At 40.1% G+C, this 18045-nt stretch overlaps 1 protein-coding gene across 1 annotated transcript; it reads right to left on the bottom strand.

The window, feature by feature from the left end:
* Positions 1-11262: 11262 nt before the first annotated feature.
* On the bottom strand, positions 11263-12981 carry LOC120067591. The gene is made up of 3 exons (XM_039019136.1): positions 12830-12981; positions 11860-12034; positions 11263-11772 (listed from the first exon to the last, which is right to left on the bottom strand). Exons 1-3 carry the CDS (start codon positions 12979-12981, stop codon positions 11263-11265), a joined length of 837 nt encoding a protein of 278 aa, XP_038875064.1.
* Between the last annotated feature and the right edge of the window lie 5064 nt (positions 12982-18045).

The following is an 18045-nucleotide window of genomic DNA, read 5'->3' as shown; positions in this document are numbered from 1 at the left end:
GGTTTGCGATCATTTCTTCTTCTTGCTTGTTTTTGTTGTGATCGCATTACAGCCAGCAACGGATGCGCTAGCATCCTCTTCTTCATTTTCTTCTTCAATTCACATTCTAGTCATCATCTGAGTCATGCAGGTCTTCTTCATCCAGAAACTTCATGGCACGAATTATGTTAACTTGAGCTTCTGTCGCGTTGATGCTCAAAGTGATTTCCCTTTATGCACATCAATCTGAGCATGACCTCTTGATAGAAATGGTCGTCCCATAATGATGGGCACATCTTTGTCGGCCTCGTAGTCCAAAATGATAAAGTCGGCTGCTAGGAAAAATTTGTCAATGGTTATCAGCACGTCCTTCACCTTTCCCTCTGGATGCACAGAGATCTATCGGCCAGTTGGAGAGTCACGATTGTGGGCACAAGTTGCCCCACATTTAGCTGCTTAAAGATCGACAGAGGCATCAAATTTATGCTAGCTCCCAGGTCACATAAGGCTTGCCCGATGTACAATCCTCTTATGGAGCAAGGAATAGTAAAGCTCCCAGCATCGCTAATCTTCGGTGGAATGATTGATTTTGAACTTTGTGTTAACGCCCCGTGGCAAACTTACTAGCTCCCCTCTTCTTAGTTATCATATCCTTCAGAAACTTTGCGTAGGCAGGCATCTCCTCAATCACTTCACTGAAAGGAATATTAATATGTAATTGCTTAAACATAGACGGAAACATTGGTACTGTACCTCTTCATTTTTTCCTTCCTTAGTCTCTACAGGAAAGGGGGTAACTGCACTTTCACGTTCCCCGTCTCAATTGACTTTGAGTTCGACGCAACCTCTGGTTCTACTGCTTTTTTTCTCCTTCTTCTTCTTGCGTCACCGCAATTTCGGGTTCAGCTGCAATGGGAGCTGTCCGACTAAGCTCCTTCTTTTCTCCCTCCACAGTCTTCTCACTTCGCAATGTCACAACCTGGCATTGCTTTTTACCTAATCCCCTCGGGTTACGTGGGAGTTCTATTGAACTCGACAGAGTCCCTTGCGGTCTACTCTTTAGCTCACTCACAATCTGACCATCTGTAATTCTAGATTGCGGATGAACGTAGCCTGACTTTGAAGCATAGTTTCGTTTTTCTCTATGTATTGCTTCAATAGGCTTTCCAAGGAAGAGGATTGCGGTGGTTGTGAGCTACTTGCTTGATTGTTTGTCTGACCGTTGTTGCGTGGGATGAATCCTGGTGGCCCTTCTTTCTGTGCCAGGGGTTGGAAATTCTGTTGCTGATTCTTCCAAGCAAAATTGGGGTGGTTTCTCCACCCCGGGTTGTAGGTATTCGAAAAGGGATTATTTTTCATAAAGTAAACAGACTGTGGATTTCGCGGCCAATCTTCCATGGCATGCCAATCACCATAAGTCGCACACCTGCGGTGTTTTTGACCGATTGCATTGAATTGCTCATTTTGCGGTGTTGGGCTGCTGATCGCAATTCCCTGAATTAAGTTTATCATTGCGGTCATCTGATTTTGTAGTGAAGCAATAGCACCATTACTTGTGTCATTATCTTTGATTCTCAATCTCTGGTCACTCTCTCTTCAATCTTCATGGTTTTTGAAGATGCGATCCAAGATATTCTTCACCTCGTCATACGTTTTATCAAGCAGACACCAGTGGCTACCGCATTGGCAGCAGCTGCGAAGCGGGATTCAAACCATGATAAAAAAATTTCCATCTCAAGGTAGTTTGGCAACCTGTTGTGTGGACAATCCCTTACCAACATTTTAAACCTCGCCCAGGCATCACTGAGCGATTCGTCCATGTCTTGTTCAAAATTCGTAATGAGTTTCCTTCATTTGGCATTCTCAATAGGTGAAAGTATTTCTTCATTGGATGGAAGAGGGTAGGTGCTTTACTTTATTGATTTTTTTTCCTATTTTTGTTTTAAAAAATGTGGATCAAGGATTGTTAGTAAATGAACCATAATACTATAGAAAAAAAACAAGTCGATTAAGTCATTTCTAAAAATAATTGGAAGTTTAAAACTTTTTATGAAATTTGGTCTTACTATGAAGACCTTATATGTAGAAAACCCAAATTTAAATCTCTAAGGGGGTATTTGGCTCACCAACATGAGTTGAATTGAGTTGGTATAATATACCAACTCATTGTTTGGCCCACCAACTTTAAATTTTGGTGGAGTTGAATAGGCATATTTTACCAACTCACCCTAACTCATCCCAACTATCCCTTCTTCCCATGTTTTCAATGGCTTCACCCATCGTCGACTGTCACACTCTGAAAACTAACTCCAGGCTCCGACAATCACCTCCGATGACAACTCTGGTGAAAAACTCTAGGCTTCGACAACCACCTTCGATGATAATTCCGACGACAAAAATCTGGACTCCGACAACCACCTCTGATGACAGTTCTGACGACCAACTCCGAATTCCAACAATCTTCGCGCGACCAACTCCGGCAACAAACTTTAGCCTCCGACAACCTCCTCCAGTGATCCAACTCCGACGACCATCTTCGCGCTACCAACTTCGATGACCAATTGGCTCCAACAACAAACTCCAATGACTAACTCCGACAACCACCTCCAACTACAAACTTTGATGAAAATCACCTTTGAGCGAGTAAGTCCTACAACCAACTTGAGGCTTTGACAACCACCTTCGACGACAAACTCCAACAACCAACTTTAATACCACTTTCATGCGACTAACTTCGGGCTCCAAGAATCATCTCCGACTACAATCTCCAATGAAAATCATCTTCGATGATCAACTTCGACGACCATTTTCACCCGATCAACTCTGGGATTTTAAAATCACCTCCAATGAAAAACTTCGACAACCAACTCCAATACATGCGACTAGCTTCAAGCTCCGAAAACTACCTCCGACTACAAACTCCAGCAAAAATCATCTTCGATAATCAACTTTGACAACCACTTCCGACTACTATAAGACTAATTACTATTAAAGTATGATGTAGAGTTGTTGATTATATACAAAATATTATTTTGTCTACATTAAATACAATATTTATACGTAGTGAGTTCACATATCAAATGAGTATTAAAAATGTTTAAAAGAAAAGTATATTGTTGGGGTTGATGCCCTAAATCTTGTAGGGTCCAAAGACTGTAGTATATGGATAAACCACAAACAATAAACTAAGATCCCTGGTTATCGTTGTAACTTAAGCATGTATGTGTGACATACAAGTGGATCGTGCTTTAAGTGATAACCTAAATGGTCTGGAGTATATGGATAAATGAAGGAAACCTTATCATATTGATGCTACGAGTGTGGCCCGCTTTGTAGATGTTAAAGTGTTGTAAAGTGCTATAAATGGTCTGATCCTAACCATTCATGTATCAGATATGCCAACAGGGATGCTCCATATAAAAGAGTTTGTATAAAATCGGACCATGAAATGTTTAGTCTCATTATATAACGCCGTTCATGATCGAGACTTTCATTTCAAAAGGATAACCACAGGTAACATGACCTTAATTCTGAGTGAGTTGCGAACTCCTACCTATGAGAGCAGTCCTTTGATTTGTATGGGTGTGAGTGGCCAGATCGCCGACTCAAATCTACCACTTTGGGGATTCGTCTAATTGGGGAGCTAGAAACACAACTACACAAGATGGAATTCACTCCTTCCCAAAGCAGGGGTAAATAGATAAATTGCTCCCTTAAGGGTTGACTCTAGGACTTGAACAATGTGGCGCCACACCTTCTCTTGACCCGAGAAGGATTTAATCATAGTAAGACTATGATGTATTGTTCATTAGAGGAATCAATGGTACTTAAGGAGTTAGATGTAATTACAAGGGAAAAACAGCAAATTGGCTCGATTGTACTTACGAGTGATTTGTGAAGGGTCATCGTACTGTTGGTTGGTTATATCCAATGGACACAAAATATATCTGTAGCGCGAAGAGTGCAGCTGTCAGTCTTTAATGGAATGTCCGACAGTTAACGGATGGTGGATATCGTGATTCATTACAATTTATATAAGTGTTATATGTAGTAATAAACTAACATTGCATGAAGCATGACACATAGGTTAATTTATAAAAGTTATAAATGCCTAGTCTAGCTTAGCAATGTGAATGATTTTAGTTGTTTTTGTTTATAAGAGTTATAATAGAAATTAGAACTAAAATCAATAAGAAAGACATGCATGCAAACTTAGGTTTAATCATGTTTTAAAAGAGTTTTAAAATTTGATTGAGATAGACCTAATATCACGGTTCTGATGAGATTAGAAATGTAAGTTTAATCTTTTAATCGGTTTAATAGGATTAAATTGACTAATGAAAAATTAAATATGTACCAAATCTATCTATAAGGGACCTTTTGTCTAAGGCGGGATCTGTCTAGGCTGGGGTGTTTAAGGTGACAGAAACGGAACACCCCTACCTGGGAACCTACCTGAAAATTAGGTAGATTTGATGCATGCATGCAAATTCGATTATAGTCTGTTAAAGTGTTTAATGGGACTTGATTCGAACTTGTTTAATTATCAAAAGTAATAGTTATTTTTTAGCAAATTAAACTCACACTTAGATAAAATCAGTAGCTAGATTGTCTAAGTTAATGAATCCCTAGGTAGAACATTCAATGGGAGGTACTTGGGGTATATGATACTTCACTTAAACCTCTACACGTTTCTCCCTAAAGTTCACACCGTGAGATCTATCCTCGACCTCGTGGCACCCTGGGAGTGCCCCTTCAAAGGATGGTGTTTGGGTAGGTCAATACCAAGGTGAACGGAGAGAATGTTTATAGTAAGTAGGAGCGAAACGTATGACAACATATCCCACGGTCTCTCTCATTAGGTTGGATAGCGTTTTGTGTATCACCTCGAGGCACCCTGGGAGTGCCCCCCTAAAGGATGGCAGTTTTACACAACTCTTTATCCGATCTCCTGAAAAGGATAAGGCTTCTTTAGTCTCTTATCCTCGGACGCATTAGGGCGGGACTTTAGGGCCTAAAATGAGAGGTTACACTTAACAAAATTCTTAAAGGTTAACATATTTTGGACTAAAAAATGGTGACTGTTAGAGTCAGTTACAAGAATTGTTTCTGTCTAATGGTTGAAAATGTCTCATCCCAGTGAAGGGGCACCTGATCACTCCACCGGTGACTTTTGTCCTGCCTCAATGAGGCATCATTGCAAAATAGATGTCTTGGCCAAGAAGCATGAGCCCATGGTCACTGAGTTAAAGGTTAACAGTTTTGGACCAAAAAAATTATGACTGTTAGGGTTAGTTACAAGAGTTGTTTCTACTTAATGGTTAAGAGTGTCTCATCCCAGTGAAGAGGCATCTGATCACCCCACCGATGACGTTTGTCCTGCCTCGTTGGGGCATCATTGCAAAATAGATAGCGGAGTTTGCAATAGTCGGTCTAGGAGACTTAACTTCGTTTTGGCTTGCCCTACGGGCGTCATTCGAGCATCCAACTACGGCTAAGTGCCTGTTCCAATCTAACTCTTGCCAACTTGAGGTTTTCTTTTATAAAGTATTGGTAGAGGAGTTTGCGTATTACATCCTTCTATTTTGTTTCTTCTTTTTAATATTTTCGTTCGTTGAAGTTATTTGACTAACACGTCTTAACTCGGACTTCCCTCACCCCTAAATTTTGGAGATCAGTTAAATCTTCATTGCTAAAAGAGAAACAAAATTTCGAAAAGGATTTGAGAATTTCAAAAGGAGGTTTGAGTTGGGCTTGCATGCATCAAAAAGAAAGCATGTACTTGATTTTTTAGAGAAGTTCAATTTTGATTGATTTTCTTAACTCCTACTCTACTTATAAATTTTGCATATTAGTAATATCATTGAGGTAAATTAGAGCACAAGACAAGAAAATAGCCCAAGAATAAGAAGAGGTATGCTTAAGACAAATGCAAGGATGAAAACTAATAGAAATTTCATTCATTTCTTTGATAGGCCAGCCATGAAATAACAAAAACAAAACAAACTATTACAAAAGATCAATTGACAAAACAAAATAACCAACACCCCCATATTTCCACTATCCTGGTGCGTCATCCCTGCATTCATCTGTAGGGTCTTCATCCATGAAGCGCAGAGGGTTCATCAGATGGACAGGCAGAGGTGGTAGGGTAAACATCCCTAGTAGGACTTGATTGATGTATTGCGTTGTAAAGATGAACTGGTCTTGCATTCTTCTTGTTTGTTGCCACATGTAGTCCCTTAGAACCATATTCTGACGCTAGAGTATTTCTATGGATGCAGCCAACGGTTTGAGTTGATCACTAATGAACGCCTTCAACTCATCAAGGTTGGCACTTCCTGGAGGTGGGTTTGGTTCTTCAGTTTTTCCAGCTGGGTCTTCTGAGTTCCTTGCGTTACTTGTGACCAACCCAGTTGGTTCAAAGATCGTTGGAGGAGGAATGAAGGTTGGAATTGAAAATGGTAAAGGGGAAGGAAAAGGACTAAGGATTTCTTGATCTAAGTTGGTGTCATCATGATTCGTTAGATCAAGAATCTCATCATCTTGAGAGGCCAAGGGTGAGTTTGAAAGAGGCAAGTTCAAGTCTGGCCTCACTTCTTCTTCTGCCAACGCATGCTCCACTTCAGATCCTTGTTCATTTTAAGAAGCATGATTGCTGTGTTCAAAAATATGGACGCGTCTTCTTTTGGGGGTGTGTTGGGAGGAGCGTAGTCTTGCTGCCGTAGGTTTAGGAGGTAAGGCAGGCTGATTTAGCGAACCACGAAGTAGACGCCTGATTAACTTGATGTCCATGGGACCATGTCTCTTATACACATCTAGATGTGTATAAGAGCGAAGTAGACGCCTGATTAACTTGATGTCCATGGGACCATCAATCTCCTCATAATCATCCCCAGAGGGATGCCCCCGTGTTCACACAATGCACAGATCAGCCAAGGAAAGTAGAGTTGGCCGCGTGGTTTTGTTTTGACGACTTTGATCTAATCCACAATTATCTTCCTTATGTCCAGGGGATGCGCTGCATGATGCAATAGATGGCAGGACACATTCTCTTAAAACCATTTCATCATGCGTTGTTGGCATGATACGGTTCTTAATTAGATATAACCATAAGTTTACGCCCAGTGTGAGGTTCCTGGAAGCTAAAATCATTACTTCATTTCTTGAAATTTGCCAAGTGCTTCCAGATTTGGCCACCACTCTTAACACATCTTCTAAGTGACTAGGAGTTGGTTGCTCCAAGATGTTGTTCCCTTCTGCGTTCGGATTGCTCTCTATGTTGAACACTTTGTTGATTTTGCTTGTAGGGAAGCGCACCAGGATATCACCCACAAGCGCTGCATTTTTCTTTTCATCAAACTCACTACTGTAGAAGCGGCAGACAAAGTTAGGCCAAATCTTTGTGGCCCCAACACAAAGTTGACGCCAACCCATTGCATTCATAGTATCTGTTATATAAGCAAGTAATGGGCTGCGTTCAGGGAAGAAGCCTTTCTCTATAAGGATATCAACGAACTGATGCTTCCTCCCCTTATTCCTCTTAGGTGACACAGCTGTCAACTTGCATTTCCCCACTTTATGCACCCTTGCTTCTCGCACGAGCTCTCTTAGCTCGTTTTCTAACTCTCTTTGAAGGGCGGACTTCCTTTACCTTTAGCGCGCTAGCCTATATCTCTCCAATTCCCTTTCAATGGTTTTTGAGTCAGAGCTGGCCTTATGCGTTGCACCTTCAGGTCCAGGTGCAGGACACTCATCTTCATCATCCTCCAAGATAAACTTTTTTTTCTTCTTGACAGCCCTTCATCCGCATCGGTTTATTATGGTTGCGATGTGTTTGGGCCAGCCTCCCTTTCTCTCTCTTCGTTTTCTTCTTCTTCTTCTAACTCAGCTATGAGCATCATTGCGTATCGCTCAGCCTCATCTTCAACTTCGAGTGATGCATTGGTTGGGTCAGAATGCATCACTTGATCCACACCAAATTGTCCTTGGTTTAGGCTTGCTAAAATTTCCCCAAAGAATTCATGCTCGTCTCTTTGAGCCAACTCCACAGGATCAGTAATATCGTGCTCTGACGTAGGACTTTTTGGGCTTTATGTCCTAAAAACTCGCAGTTTGTAAAATGATAAACATTTTCTATTATCAATATACTTGTTATTGATCTCATAAATTGTATAAAAGTCTAAATCCAATAAACTAAGTTCAAGAACTCATACAATAAACTATTGTATGAGTACTTGAACTTTATGTGGAGACATAAGACTAGATCGGGTTCGAGTAAATAGTCAAAATGATCTATGGTACATGAATGAGGTTAGGTACCTTATTCTAGTAACACCATTGGATGCGGCCTACTCTGTAGTTGTTACAAAGAGTTGTAAAATGCTACATACAATGCGATCCTAATTCGTACATGTTATGACATGAGGAGTGGGGGTGTCTTATGTAATGAGTTTGCATAAGATCAGGACCAAGAAATAAGTCATTCTTACTTTATAATGCTGTTTACTGTTTAAGACTGACTATTTCACCTAGATGACCTAGGTAACTCGATCTTAATCCTGAGATAACTATGAACTCCTATTTATTCGGGGTTGCCCTTAGATTTGCATAGTTGAGGGTTAGCTCAATAGCGCCGGCTCAATAAGACTTCCATTTCAGGGGTACAACCGATAGATAGTTGGGGACATAGGGTGCAAGAAGAAGTTCACACCTACTCAATTTAGGGATAGGAGAAAGGTTGTTCTCTTAAGTATTGAATCCAGGTCTTGAACAACGAGCCCCACCCTCTCACTGGGCTGAGAGAGTTTGGTTTAGTGATTGGATCACAAACCAGTTGTTCATTAGAGGATTAGTAGGAACTTGAGGAATAAGACGTAATCTCAGGGGTAAAACAGATATTTGACTCAACCGTTATTACGAACAACCTGTGAAAGGTCGACTTGTTGATTATGGTTAAATCATCTGGACATAATATATCTACAATGAGGGGAATGCAACTATGGGCTTTAGTGGAATGACCCATTAGTTAATGAATGGGGATTAATTTGGTCTAATGAGTTTAGCCAATTAATCTCAGATCGTTGGAGTCTATGACTGTCTCTTATACACATCTAGATGTGTATAAGAGACAGGCATAGTATTCTCCAAGCATGAGCTACAACTCATGCAACTCTTCTCTTTGTATGTTGATCTGCAATATAATGAAGAGATTGAAGTGAAAATCGGGTATGCAATTTATAGAGTTTTTTAGAGAAAAATTGGGTTGAAGAAAGGTTCTTCAACAAGGTTACAGTCTGTCTCTTATACACATCTAGATGTGTATAAGAGACAGGTTTAAGACTGACTATTTCACCTAGATGACCTAGGTAACTCGATCTTAATCCTGAGATAACTATGAACTCCTATTTATTCGGGGTTGCCCTTAGATTTGCATAGTTGAGGGTTAGCTCAATAGCGCCGGCTCAATAAGACTTCCATTTCAGGGGTACAACCGATAGATAGTTGGGGACATAGGGTGCAAGAAGAAGTTCACACCTACTCAATTTAGGGATAGGAGAAAGGTTGTTCTCTTAAGTATTGAATCCCTGTCTCTTATACACATCTAGATGTGTATAAGAGACAGCTTTGTATGTTGATCTGCAATATAATGAAGAGATTGAAGTGAAAATCGGGTATGCAATTTATAGAGTTTTTTAGAGAAAAATTGGGTTGAAGAAAGGTTCTTCAACAAGGTTACAGTAGTGAGTTTTCTCCTTCATCCCTTGATTCAAGCTTGTTTTGAGATCCACAACTCAATCTAGAGCACCAAGAGAATAGTGGGGAAGATCTTGAGGTGGTCTACAACAAGATTTGGAGAAGATTGCAGCTGGTAAAGGAGCTTTGAAGAAGTTCTACAAGAGGTATGTCTTGAAAGTCACTTTTTCTGCAAAAGTATGCTTTATTTTTACCAAAATTAATGAATTTGAATGCTTAGATGATCCTTGTACTTCCATTGTTGTTGATACAATCCTATAGCACTGTCAGAGCTTTGTGGGTTGGAAGTTGGTTTAGGTGGTGTGGTCGGTGGGGTGCCAGATAAGGTATGCGACGACCTAGGGGATGATATGACAATGGTTGAGGTTGGCTGAATGGGTTGGTTGAATGGCTCCATTTCTATGGGAAAAATTGTGGCGAAGGCTTGAATGGAAAGATAGGAAATGGGATGCACGACAGGTGATGGAGCAGTGCGAAGGTGTGCTAGGGGTAGGGTCATGCGTCGCAACCCTGGCGCTGATGTTTGAGATAACTGGTGGTGGTGCGGGCTGTTTGTAGGATTTGGTGGTAGACGCAGAGGTTGAATAATGCCTAGTTGTAGCCTGCTTCATCGGTTTGGTAGGGGTTTTAGTTTTTGGTTTGATGAAGGTTTTGGGTTTTTGGAAGGTTTTAGAGACGATTGAAGTGCTAACTAAAATTTCTAGTTTGGATGGACGACAAAGGCTTCGGGAGCTTGAGCAATAGGAAGGGATTTAGGAAGAAGGAATGAGAGAAAAGAAAGAAGAAAAGCGTTGAAGGTTGCCTTTTATAGGCTGTTGAGAGAAGGTGAAACGACGTCAGGCGATGCCTGATATCATCATTAATGGTGCAGATGAAAGGGCGCGCCTAGGGTTTCCAAGAAATCGAGTGTTTTATGTCATCGAGGGATGCCCTTTCTTCTGATGGTTGGCTTATGCGTTGGCTTAAGTCTACCGTATCAGAATCCTATCCCCCCTCTCTCTCTTTTTTTTTTACCCTTAAAATTTTCAAGTTGATTTAACACTCATTCAAAACTTTTCTAACGCATAAAACTCAGCAAATGACAGCATAAATTAAAGTAAAGAATAACACAAATTAAAAACTAACGCAAACAAAGCAAACCGAGAATACAGAATGCAAAAGAGTTAGTATAGAGGAAGAATCCTTGGAATATGTGTCTGTTTAAACGCAGGGAGGTTCCGACGCAAGCCTTAGTTGGCTTCGTGCAACTCGAGAGATGACTTTTGTTGTTCTATACTTCTTTCAAAGTAGGGTTTCACCCTTTGCCCATTCACTTTGAACACATTAGCGCCATCTTCTCGTGTTAGTTCAACAACTCCATGTGGAAAGATTGTTTTAATGATAAAAGGTCTTGACCACCTAGATTTCAACTTTCCTGGAAACAAACGCAAATGTGAGTTGAATAACAAGACTTTTTGTCCAATAGCAAATTCTTTCTTATTGATGCATTGGTCATGCCAACATTTAGTCTTTTCCTTGTAGATTTTGCTATTTTCGTATTGCGTTCAGCCGCCATTCATCAAGCTCATTAAGCTGAAGCTTGCGTTGTTTGCCCGTGGCTTCCAGGTCCAAGTTTAGCTTTTTTACTACCAAAAAAGCTTTGTACTCCAACTCCAAGGGTAAGTGACAGGTTTTTCCAAATACCAAAGAGTATGGAGACATATCTATTGGAGTTTTGTAGGCAGTTCTGTAGACCCAAAGTCCTTCGTCTAACCTTTGTGCCCAATCTTTCCATGATGCATTGACTACCTTTTCCAATATCACCTTTATTTCCCGATTGGATACTTCTGCTTGACAATTGGTTTGAAGGTGATATGCAGTAGCAATTCTGTGCCTGGCATTGTATTTAGCAAGTAATTTAGAAATGATACGGTTAATAAAATGCGTACCTTCGTCACTTACCAACGCCCTCGGTGTTCCAAAATGTGTGAAAATATTCTTGGTGAGAAACTTTAAAACAATTGGCCCATCGTTCTTGGCACAAGCCACAGCTTCAACCTACTTTGATATATAGTCTACTACTAGCAAGATGTATTGTTGACCGCAGGACATAGGGAAAGGTCCCATGAAATCGATACCCCATACATCAAAAAATTCAACTTCAAGTATATTATTCAGAGGCATTACATCCTTTGAGGATATATTCTCAGTGCGTTGACAAGGGTCACACTTGAGAATATACTCCCTTACGTCCTTGAAGAGGGTGGGAAAAAAACTTTGGAGAACTTTTGCAGCAATTCTTTGTCCTCCAAAATGACCTCTGTAAGAAGAGTCATGGCAATCAGCTAGGATGCATTTTGTTTCTCCTTCTGGAATGCACCGACGCACCATGGAGTCGGGACCTTGTTTGTAAAGAAACGGTTCATCATGAAAATAGAATTTGCTATCATGTACAAGTTGTTTCTTTTGCTGAGTGTTGAAGTGCTCAGGGAATTTTTTGGTGGTTAAGTAATTAACAATATCTGCGTACCATGGTTTCCTATCTTCAACTTTGAATAAACATTCATCAAGGAATGCATCCCTGATTTCACCTTGTTTGTCCTATATCTCTTGATTTTCTAACCACGACAGGTGATCAGCCACTTGATTTTCAGTCCTTTTTCTGTCTTGATGTCAATGTCAAATTCTTGCAAGAGTAGCACCCACCTAATTAACCTAGGTTTTGCGTCCTTCTTACTCATCAGGAAATTAATGGTAGAGTGGTCTGTGTAAATGGTTACTGACGCACCAACTAGATAAGATCTGAATTTCTTAATTCAAAACATTACTACCAACATTTCCTTTTCAGTAGTTTGTAATGCTTTTAAGAGTTGAGATGTGGTGTATCAAGTTTCCTTTCTTTTGCCTCAACATGGTTCCAACTGCAACATCGCTCGCGTTGCTCATCAGAATGAAGGGATGCATCCAGTCCGGTGCTATTAGTATCGGAGCTGTAGTTAACACATACTTCAATGTTTCAAATGCATCGAGGCAATCGTTATCAAATATGTAGGGCCGGTTCACTTCTAATAGTGCGCTTAGAGAACGCGCAATCTGAGAAAATCCTTTTACGAACCTTCTGTAGAAGCCTGCATGGCCTAAGAAACTTCGTAATGCTTTAACATTTGCAGGTAGAGGAAGTTTGGTTATGACATCAATTTTCGCATCATTGACTTCCAGTCCGACCTTAGACACCTTGTGACCTAAAACAACACCTTCAGTCACCATGAAGTGACATTTTTCTCAATTTAGCACTAGATTTGTTTCTTCGCATTGTGCAAAGATGACCTTTAAGGAAGTCTGAAAAAATTTTCATCATGCATCTTTAGAACGTTCTCGGTGCGTTGCACAATCCGAAAGGCATGCGTCTGAATGAAAATGTTAAATAGGCATGTGAATGTCGTTTTCTCTTAATCTTCAAGGTCGATGAGAATTTGATTGTATCTAGAGTATTCGTCTAGAAAATAGTAGAAGTCCTTTTCGACTAATCGGTCAAGCATCTGGTCAATGAAGGGGAGAGGGAAATGGTCCTTCTTGGTTTCCGCATTGAGATTCCTATAATCCATGCAAATGTGCCAGCCTGTGATAGTTCTTAAAGGAATGAATTCATTATTGTTATTAACTATCACTGTAGTGCCTCCCTTTTTAGGTACGCATTGGACTGTCTCACCTAGCTGCTATCGAAGATAGGATATATTACTCCTGCGTCTAGCCACTTAATAATCTATTTCTTCACCACTTCTTTCATTATGGGATTTAGCCTATGTTGAGGCTCAATCAATCCAGTTTTCCCCTCTTCTAGCCTAATCTTATACATGCAGTACGATGGGCTAATGCCACGGATGTCAGCCAACGTCCATCCTATTGCCCGCATGTGTCTTTGTAACATCTGCAAAAGAGAACATTAATTAGGCTAAAAAAGATTAGGTGAAATAATTACAGGTAAAGTGTTATTTAATCCAAGAAAAGCATATTTAAGATGGTCAAGTAAAGGTTTCAATTCTAGTTCTGGTGGTTCCTCCAATGATGGACGTGTTGACAGAGTTTGTCGCTCACTCCGACTTAGCGACTCAAATTTTTTCATGGTTTCTCCTAACGCAAGGACCTTGCAAACTTGGTTTGCTTCTTCCTCATCAGGAAATTCTATTGAGTTACTAAGTTGACATTGTTCATCATCCGGAAATTTTAATGCCCTTAACACATTAAAATTCATTTCTTGGTTATCTACACACATGGTTAGTTCTCCCTTATGCACGTCTATGAGCACTTTCCCAGTGGCAAGAAAGGGGCGTTTGAGAATGATTGGCACATCCCTGTTTGCTTCATAATCAAGGATAATGAAATCTACTGGGAATATGAAATGATCGACTTTCACCAAAACATTTTTAATCTTTCCTTCCGGATTTATGATTGTTCTATCAACGAGTTGAAGCGTTACAAAAGTGGGTTGCGCTTTACCAATTCTTAATTTCTTGAAAATTAGGATGGGCATGAGGTTGATGCTGGCTCCCAGATCACACAATGCATGTCCCACATCTAACCTTCCGATTGAGCATGAGACTGTGAAGCTTCATAGATCCTTCTGTTTCTTGGGTAAGTTGTTGCTGACTAACGCATTGCATTCCTGCGTTAGAACAATTATCTCACTGACTTTTCTCTTCTTCGTCAGAATATTCTTAAGAAATTTTACATACTTGGGCATTTTTTTCTAAGGCTTCTATAAGAGGGATGTTAATGTGCAGTTGCCTTAGAAGTTCAAAAAAACGCATGAACTGCTGCTCATCATTCTTCTTTAGCAAGCGTCTGGGAAATGGTGCTTTCAGCTGCACCGCTGGTGCTCTTGCGTTAGACGTGCTCGGGTTGGAATGACTTATGGATTCAAGCGTTCATTCTTCTTGATCTTCAAATGCCTTTAGGTGTGTTATGTGCTTAGTTCAAGGATTGTTGTTTCTTAGGTTCATTGTTCTTTCCACAAGAGGTTTGCCAATTCGCAATTCACCACATGACATTGCTCTTCTCCGTTACTATTTCCCAGGGTTTTTATATTGTTGGGCAGGACTCCTGATGGCTAATTCTTCAGCTCACTAACTATTTTCCCCACTTGTATCTCTAGATTTCTAATAGATGACGCTTGGCTTTTTAACAATGCATCATTCTAGGCGATATATTCCTTTAAGAGGTTTTCAAGTGGAGAAGCTGAACTCGACACATGGCCACCTCTTTGAAGGATATTTGGTGAGGCTACTGAGATGGCTGGTATCCAGGCGACGGTCCCTGCCTCTGCTGCTGGTTTACCCCTGGCTGGTGTTGCTTCTATTGATGACCTCCCCAAGAAAAATTTGGATGGTTTCTCCATTCGGGATTATAAGTGTTCGAGAATGGGTTGTTTTTAATAAAGTAGGCTGTCTGCAGATTCTGTGGGTAATCAGTGTAGGAATGAGGTTTTCCATAGTCCACACAACTAACCATGGGTTGTACGAATGTGTCCACCTAATTTACCTTTCGTGTGTATGATGTGTTTCCCAGTGATATATTCTACAAAAGGTTTGTCATGGTAGCCACTTATGCAGAAAGCGTGGCTATTGCGTTAGAATCAATAGAGTTTACATTCTGAGAGCATCTCTCCTCCTATCTGCTCTTACGTCATAAGTATCATCTACCCATTCCATATTATACTTGGCGATGTGGTCTAGTATTTCATTAGCTTCGTTGTAAGATTTATCCATGATACCACCAGCTGCGGTTGCGTCGGCTGTCATTTGAGATGCTCTGTTCAATCCTTATAAAAGGTTTCCATCTAGACAGTTAAAGCTAATCCGTGATTAAGACAGTTCTTGACCATTCCTTTGAACCGCTCCCACGCGGCACTTAAAGTTTCGAATTCTTCTTGCTCAAAATTCATTATTTCTCTTCGCCTCCTTGCGTTAGTGGTGGGTGTAAAATATTTTTACATGAATTTTTCCACCAACTTTTCCCAAGTCGTTATCTCTCCAAGCTCCAAAGAACTCGCTCATTGCTTTACGTCATCACGCAGAGAGCATGGGAATAAGGATAGCTTGATAGCTTCTAGGGTGATTCCAGGAATCACAAATGAATTGCACGTCTCTAGAAAGCGTTTCATGTGGGTGTGAGGGTCTTCTCTACAAGCGCCTCCAAATTGACCAGTTGTTTGAACCATTTGTAGCATTATAGATTTCATCTCAAATCTTGTCCCACCAGTGTTGGATATATAATCCCTAGTGAGAAATCATACAACACAGGAGACACATACTCTCGCATAGGACGCGTACTACTGTTCGCCATTACGATTGGATTTTGAGCAGTGTTGGCTAGTTGTTGAGTTAAGTTATGGTTTAATTGCTCGTCCGTCATTTGTTGTTGTCCGAGTTGCTATCTGAGTTTTTGTTGCCTTAACCTTCAACAATGACTAGATCGTTTCTTCGTCTGAAGGTCCTTTCAACTTTGGGGTTGTATACGAGCTCAGGAGTGTTTTCCCTACTCATAAAACGTCTACAAGCTTCGGTTTAGCTTGTAATACTCCCTCGGCTACAAGTTTCCTACAAAAGATACAAGTAAAATTTCTGGTTAGTCTTGTTGCTAAATCTCTGGCAACGGCGCAAAAAACTTATTTGTGTTCCTCGTGATGCGAACTAGGTATGTATTGTGTGAGTAAAGTGGAAAAATAGGGTGCAAGTGAGAGTATGAATGATGCGTGCAGGGATGCATGACACTCCTCCTTATGCATTCAAATTTTCCTGAATCGGATCTAAGTAAAAATCTAATTCAGGTTCCTGGTAAGTCCAGGGTTGAACTCAGAGATTTAAATTAGAGCTAACGCAGGGTTTGCATTGTAGCTAATATAGAAGGATCTTAAGTAAATGTTGAATGAGTTTTATCTATACTAAGTTTGTTGTGTGCATACAAGAAGATGCAAAAGGTCAAGTGGAAGGCTGGTTCATGTAAAAATGGTGTTTAGTGAAAGTGGTATGCGTTGATCTAAGTGAGAAGTACACGTGCGAGAATGTGGTGTGGTTGGAAATGAACTTTTCTTGCTTACAATCCAAGTATGTGTAGATGCGTTAGGTTTTTGCTTAACTTTTATTTAACACTTCTCAATGCGAATGCCACATAAATTCCTATCTCTAGGATGCATGCGTCAATAACAGAAAGCAATGAAACACTAGTACCTTTATCTCTAGATGTACCAAGCGTTTTAACTTAATGATTGCTCGCTTATTCTCTCAAATACTTCAAGCTAAAGTAACTTTTACCAAGTAATTATGTTGGCTTAAGCATTTAGAATTTGAACTTGCATGATGTCATAAATCCATCTAACATAGGTGGGATTTCATCTATTTATAGGTGTTGCTCTTCACTAGCTTAATGATGAGGCAACATTAAATTTCATACCCTGGTCAGCCACCTGATATTTAAACACTTTTCAGATGCCGCCAGTCAGTTGCCCATGCTTACAAGTGGTGATTTGACATAAACAGCCTAAGTCAATGAACCTTTGCTGCATTGAAATCCCTCTGACGCATGTCCATGCATTAGCTTCACTTGCGACACTTAAGATCTTTGTTGAAATCCTGTGATAATATGCATTAGTGATGCAACTTTTAGCAATAAACATTCTTTTGTACAAGTTTAGTAGTGTTTGAGTAATTCCATCCATTTTCTCTAAGAATGATGAGATTTTTATCATTAAAAATCCTAATTGTTCCAACTTTTGAGAGACAATAACTTGTATTTCTACAAGTTATCAGATGACATGACATGAATCCTGCGTGAGTTGTGAACTCCTGCCTATAAAGGCAGTCCTTTGATTTGCATGGGTGATAATGGCCAATTTGCCGACACAATATGCCTACCATTTTAAGGATTAGTCTGATTGGGGAGCTAGAAACATAGCTACACAAGACGGGATTCACTTATTCCTTAATGACGGGATAAGTGGATAAATTGCTCCCTTAAGGGCTGATTCCGGGGCTTGAACAATGTGGCACCACACTCTCTTTTGGCTCGAGAGAGGTTTGGTCATAGTTGGACTATGACTTATTGTTCATTAGAGGGACCAGTGTTACTTAAGAAGATAGATGTAACTACAAGCGTAAAATGGTAATTTTGGCTCAACGGTACTTACGAACAATTTGTGAAGGCCATCACATTGTTGACTGGTTATATCCAATGGACACAAAAATATTGTTGGGTTTTTTGCCCTGAAACTCGTAGATAGTAAGTGTTATTAATTGACCATCATGAATAAAAAGTTATAGACGTTAATTCAATAAA

Source organism: Benincasa hispida, chromosome 12 (assembly GCF_009727055.1).
Source record: "Benincasa hispida cultivar B227 chromosome 12, ASM972705v1, whole genome shotgun sequence".
Lineage (NCBI taxonomy): Eukaryota > Viridiplantae > Streptophyta > Magnoliopsida > Cucurbitales > Cucurbitaceae > Benincasa > Benincasa hispida.
Note: the sequence above shows the minus strand (reverse complement) of the source record. Positions and strands in the feature narration are given on the sequence as shown.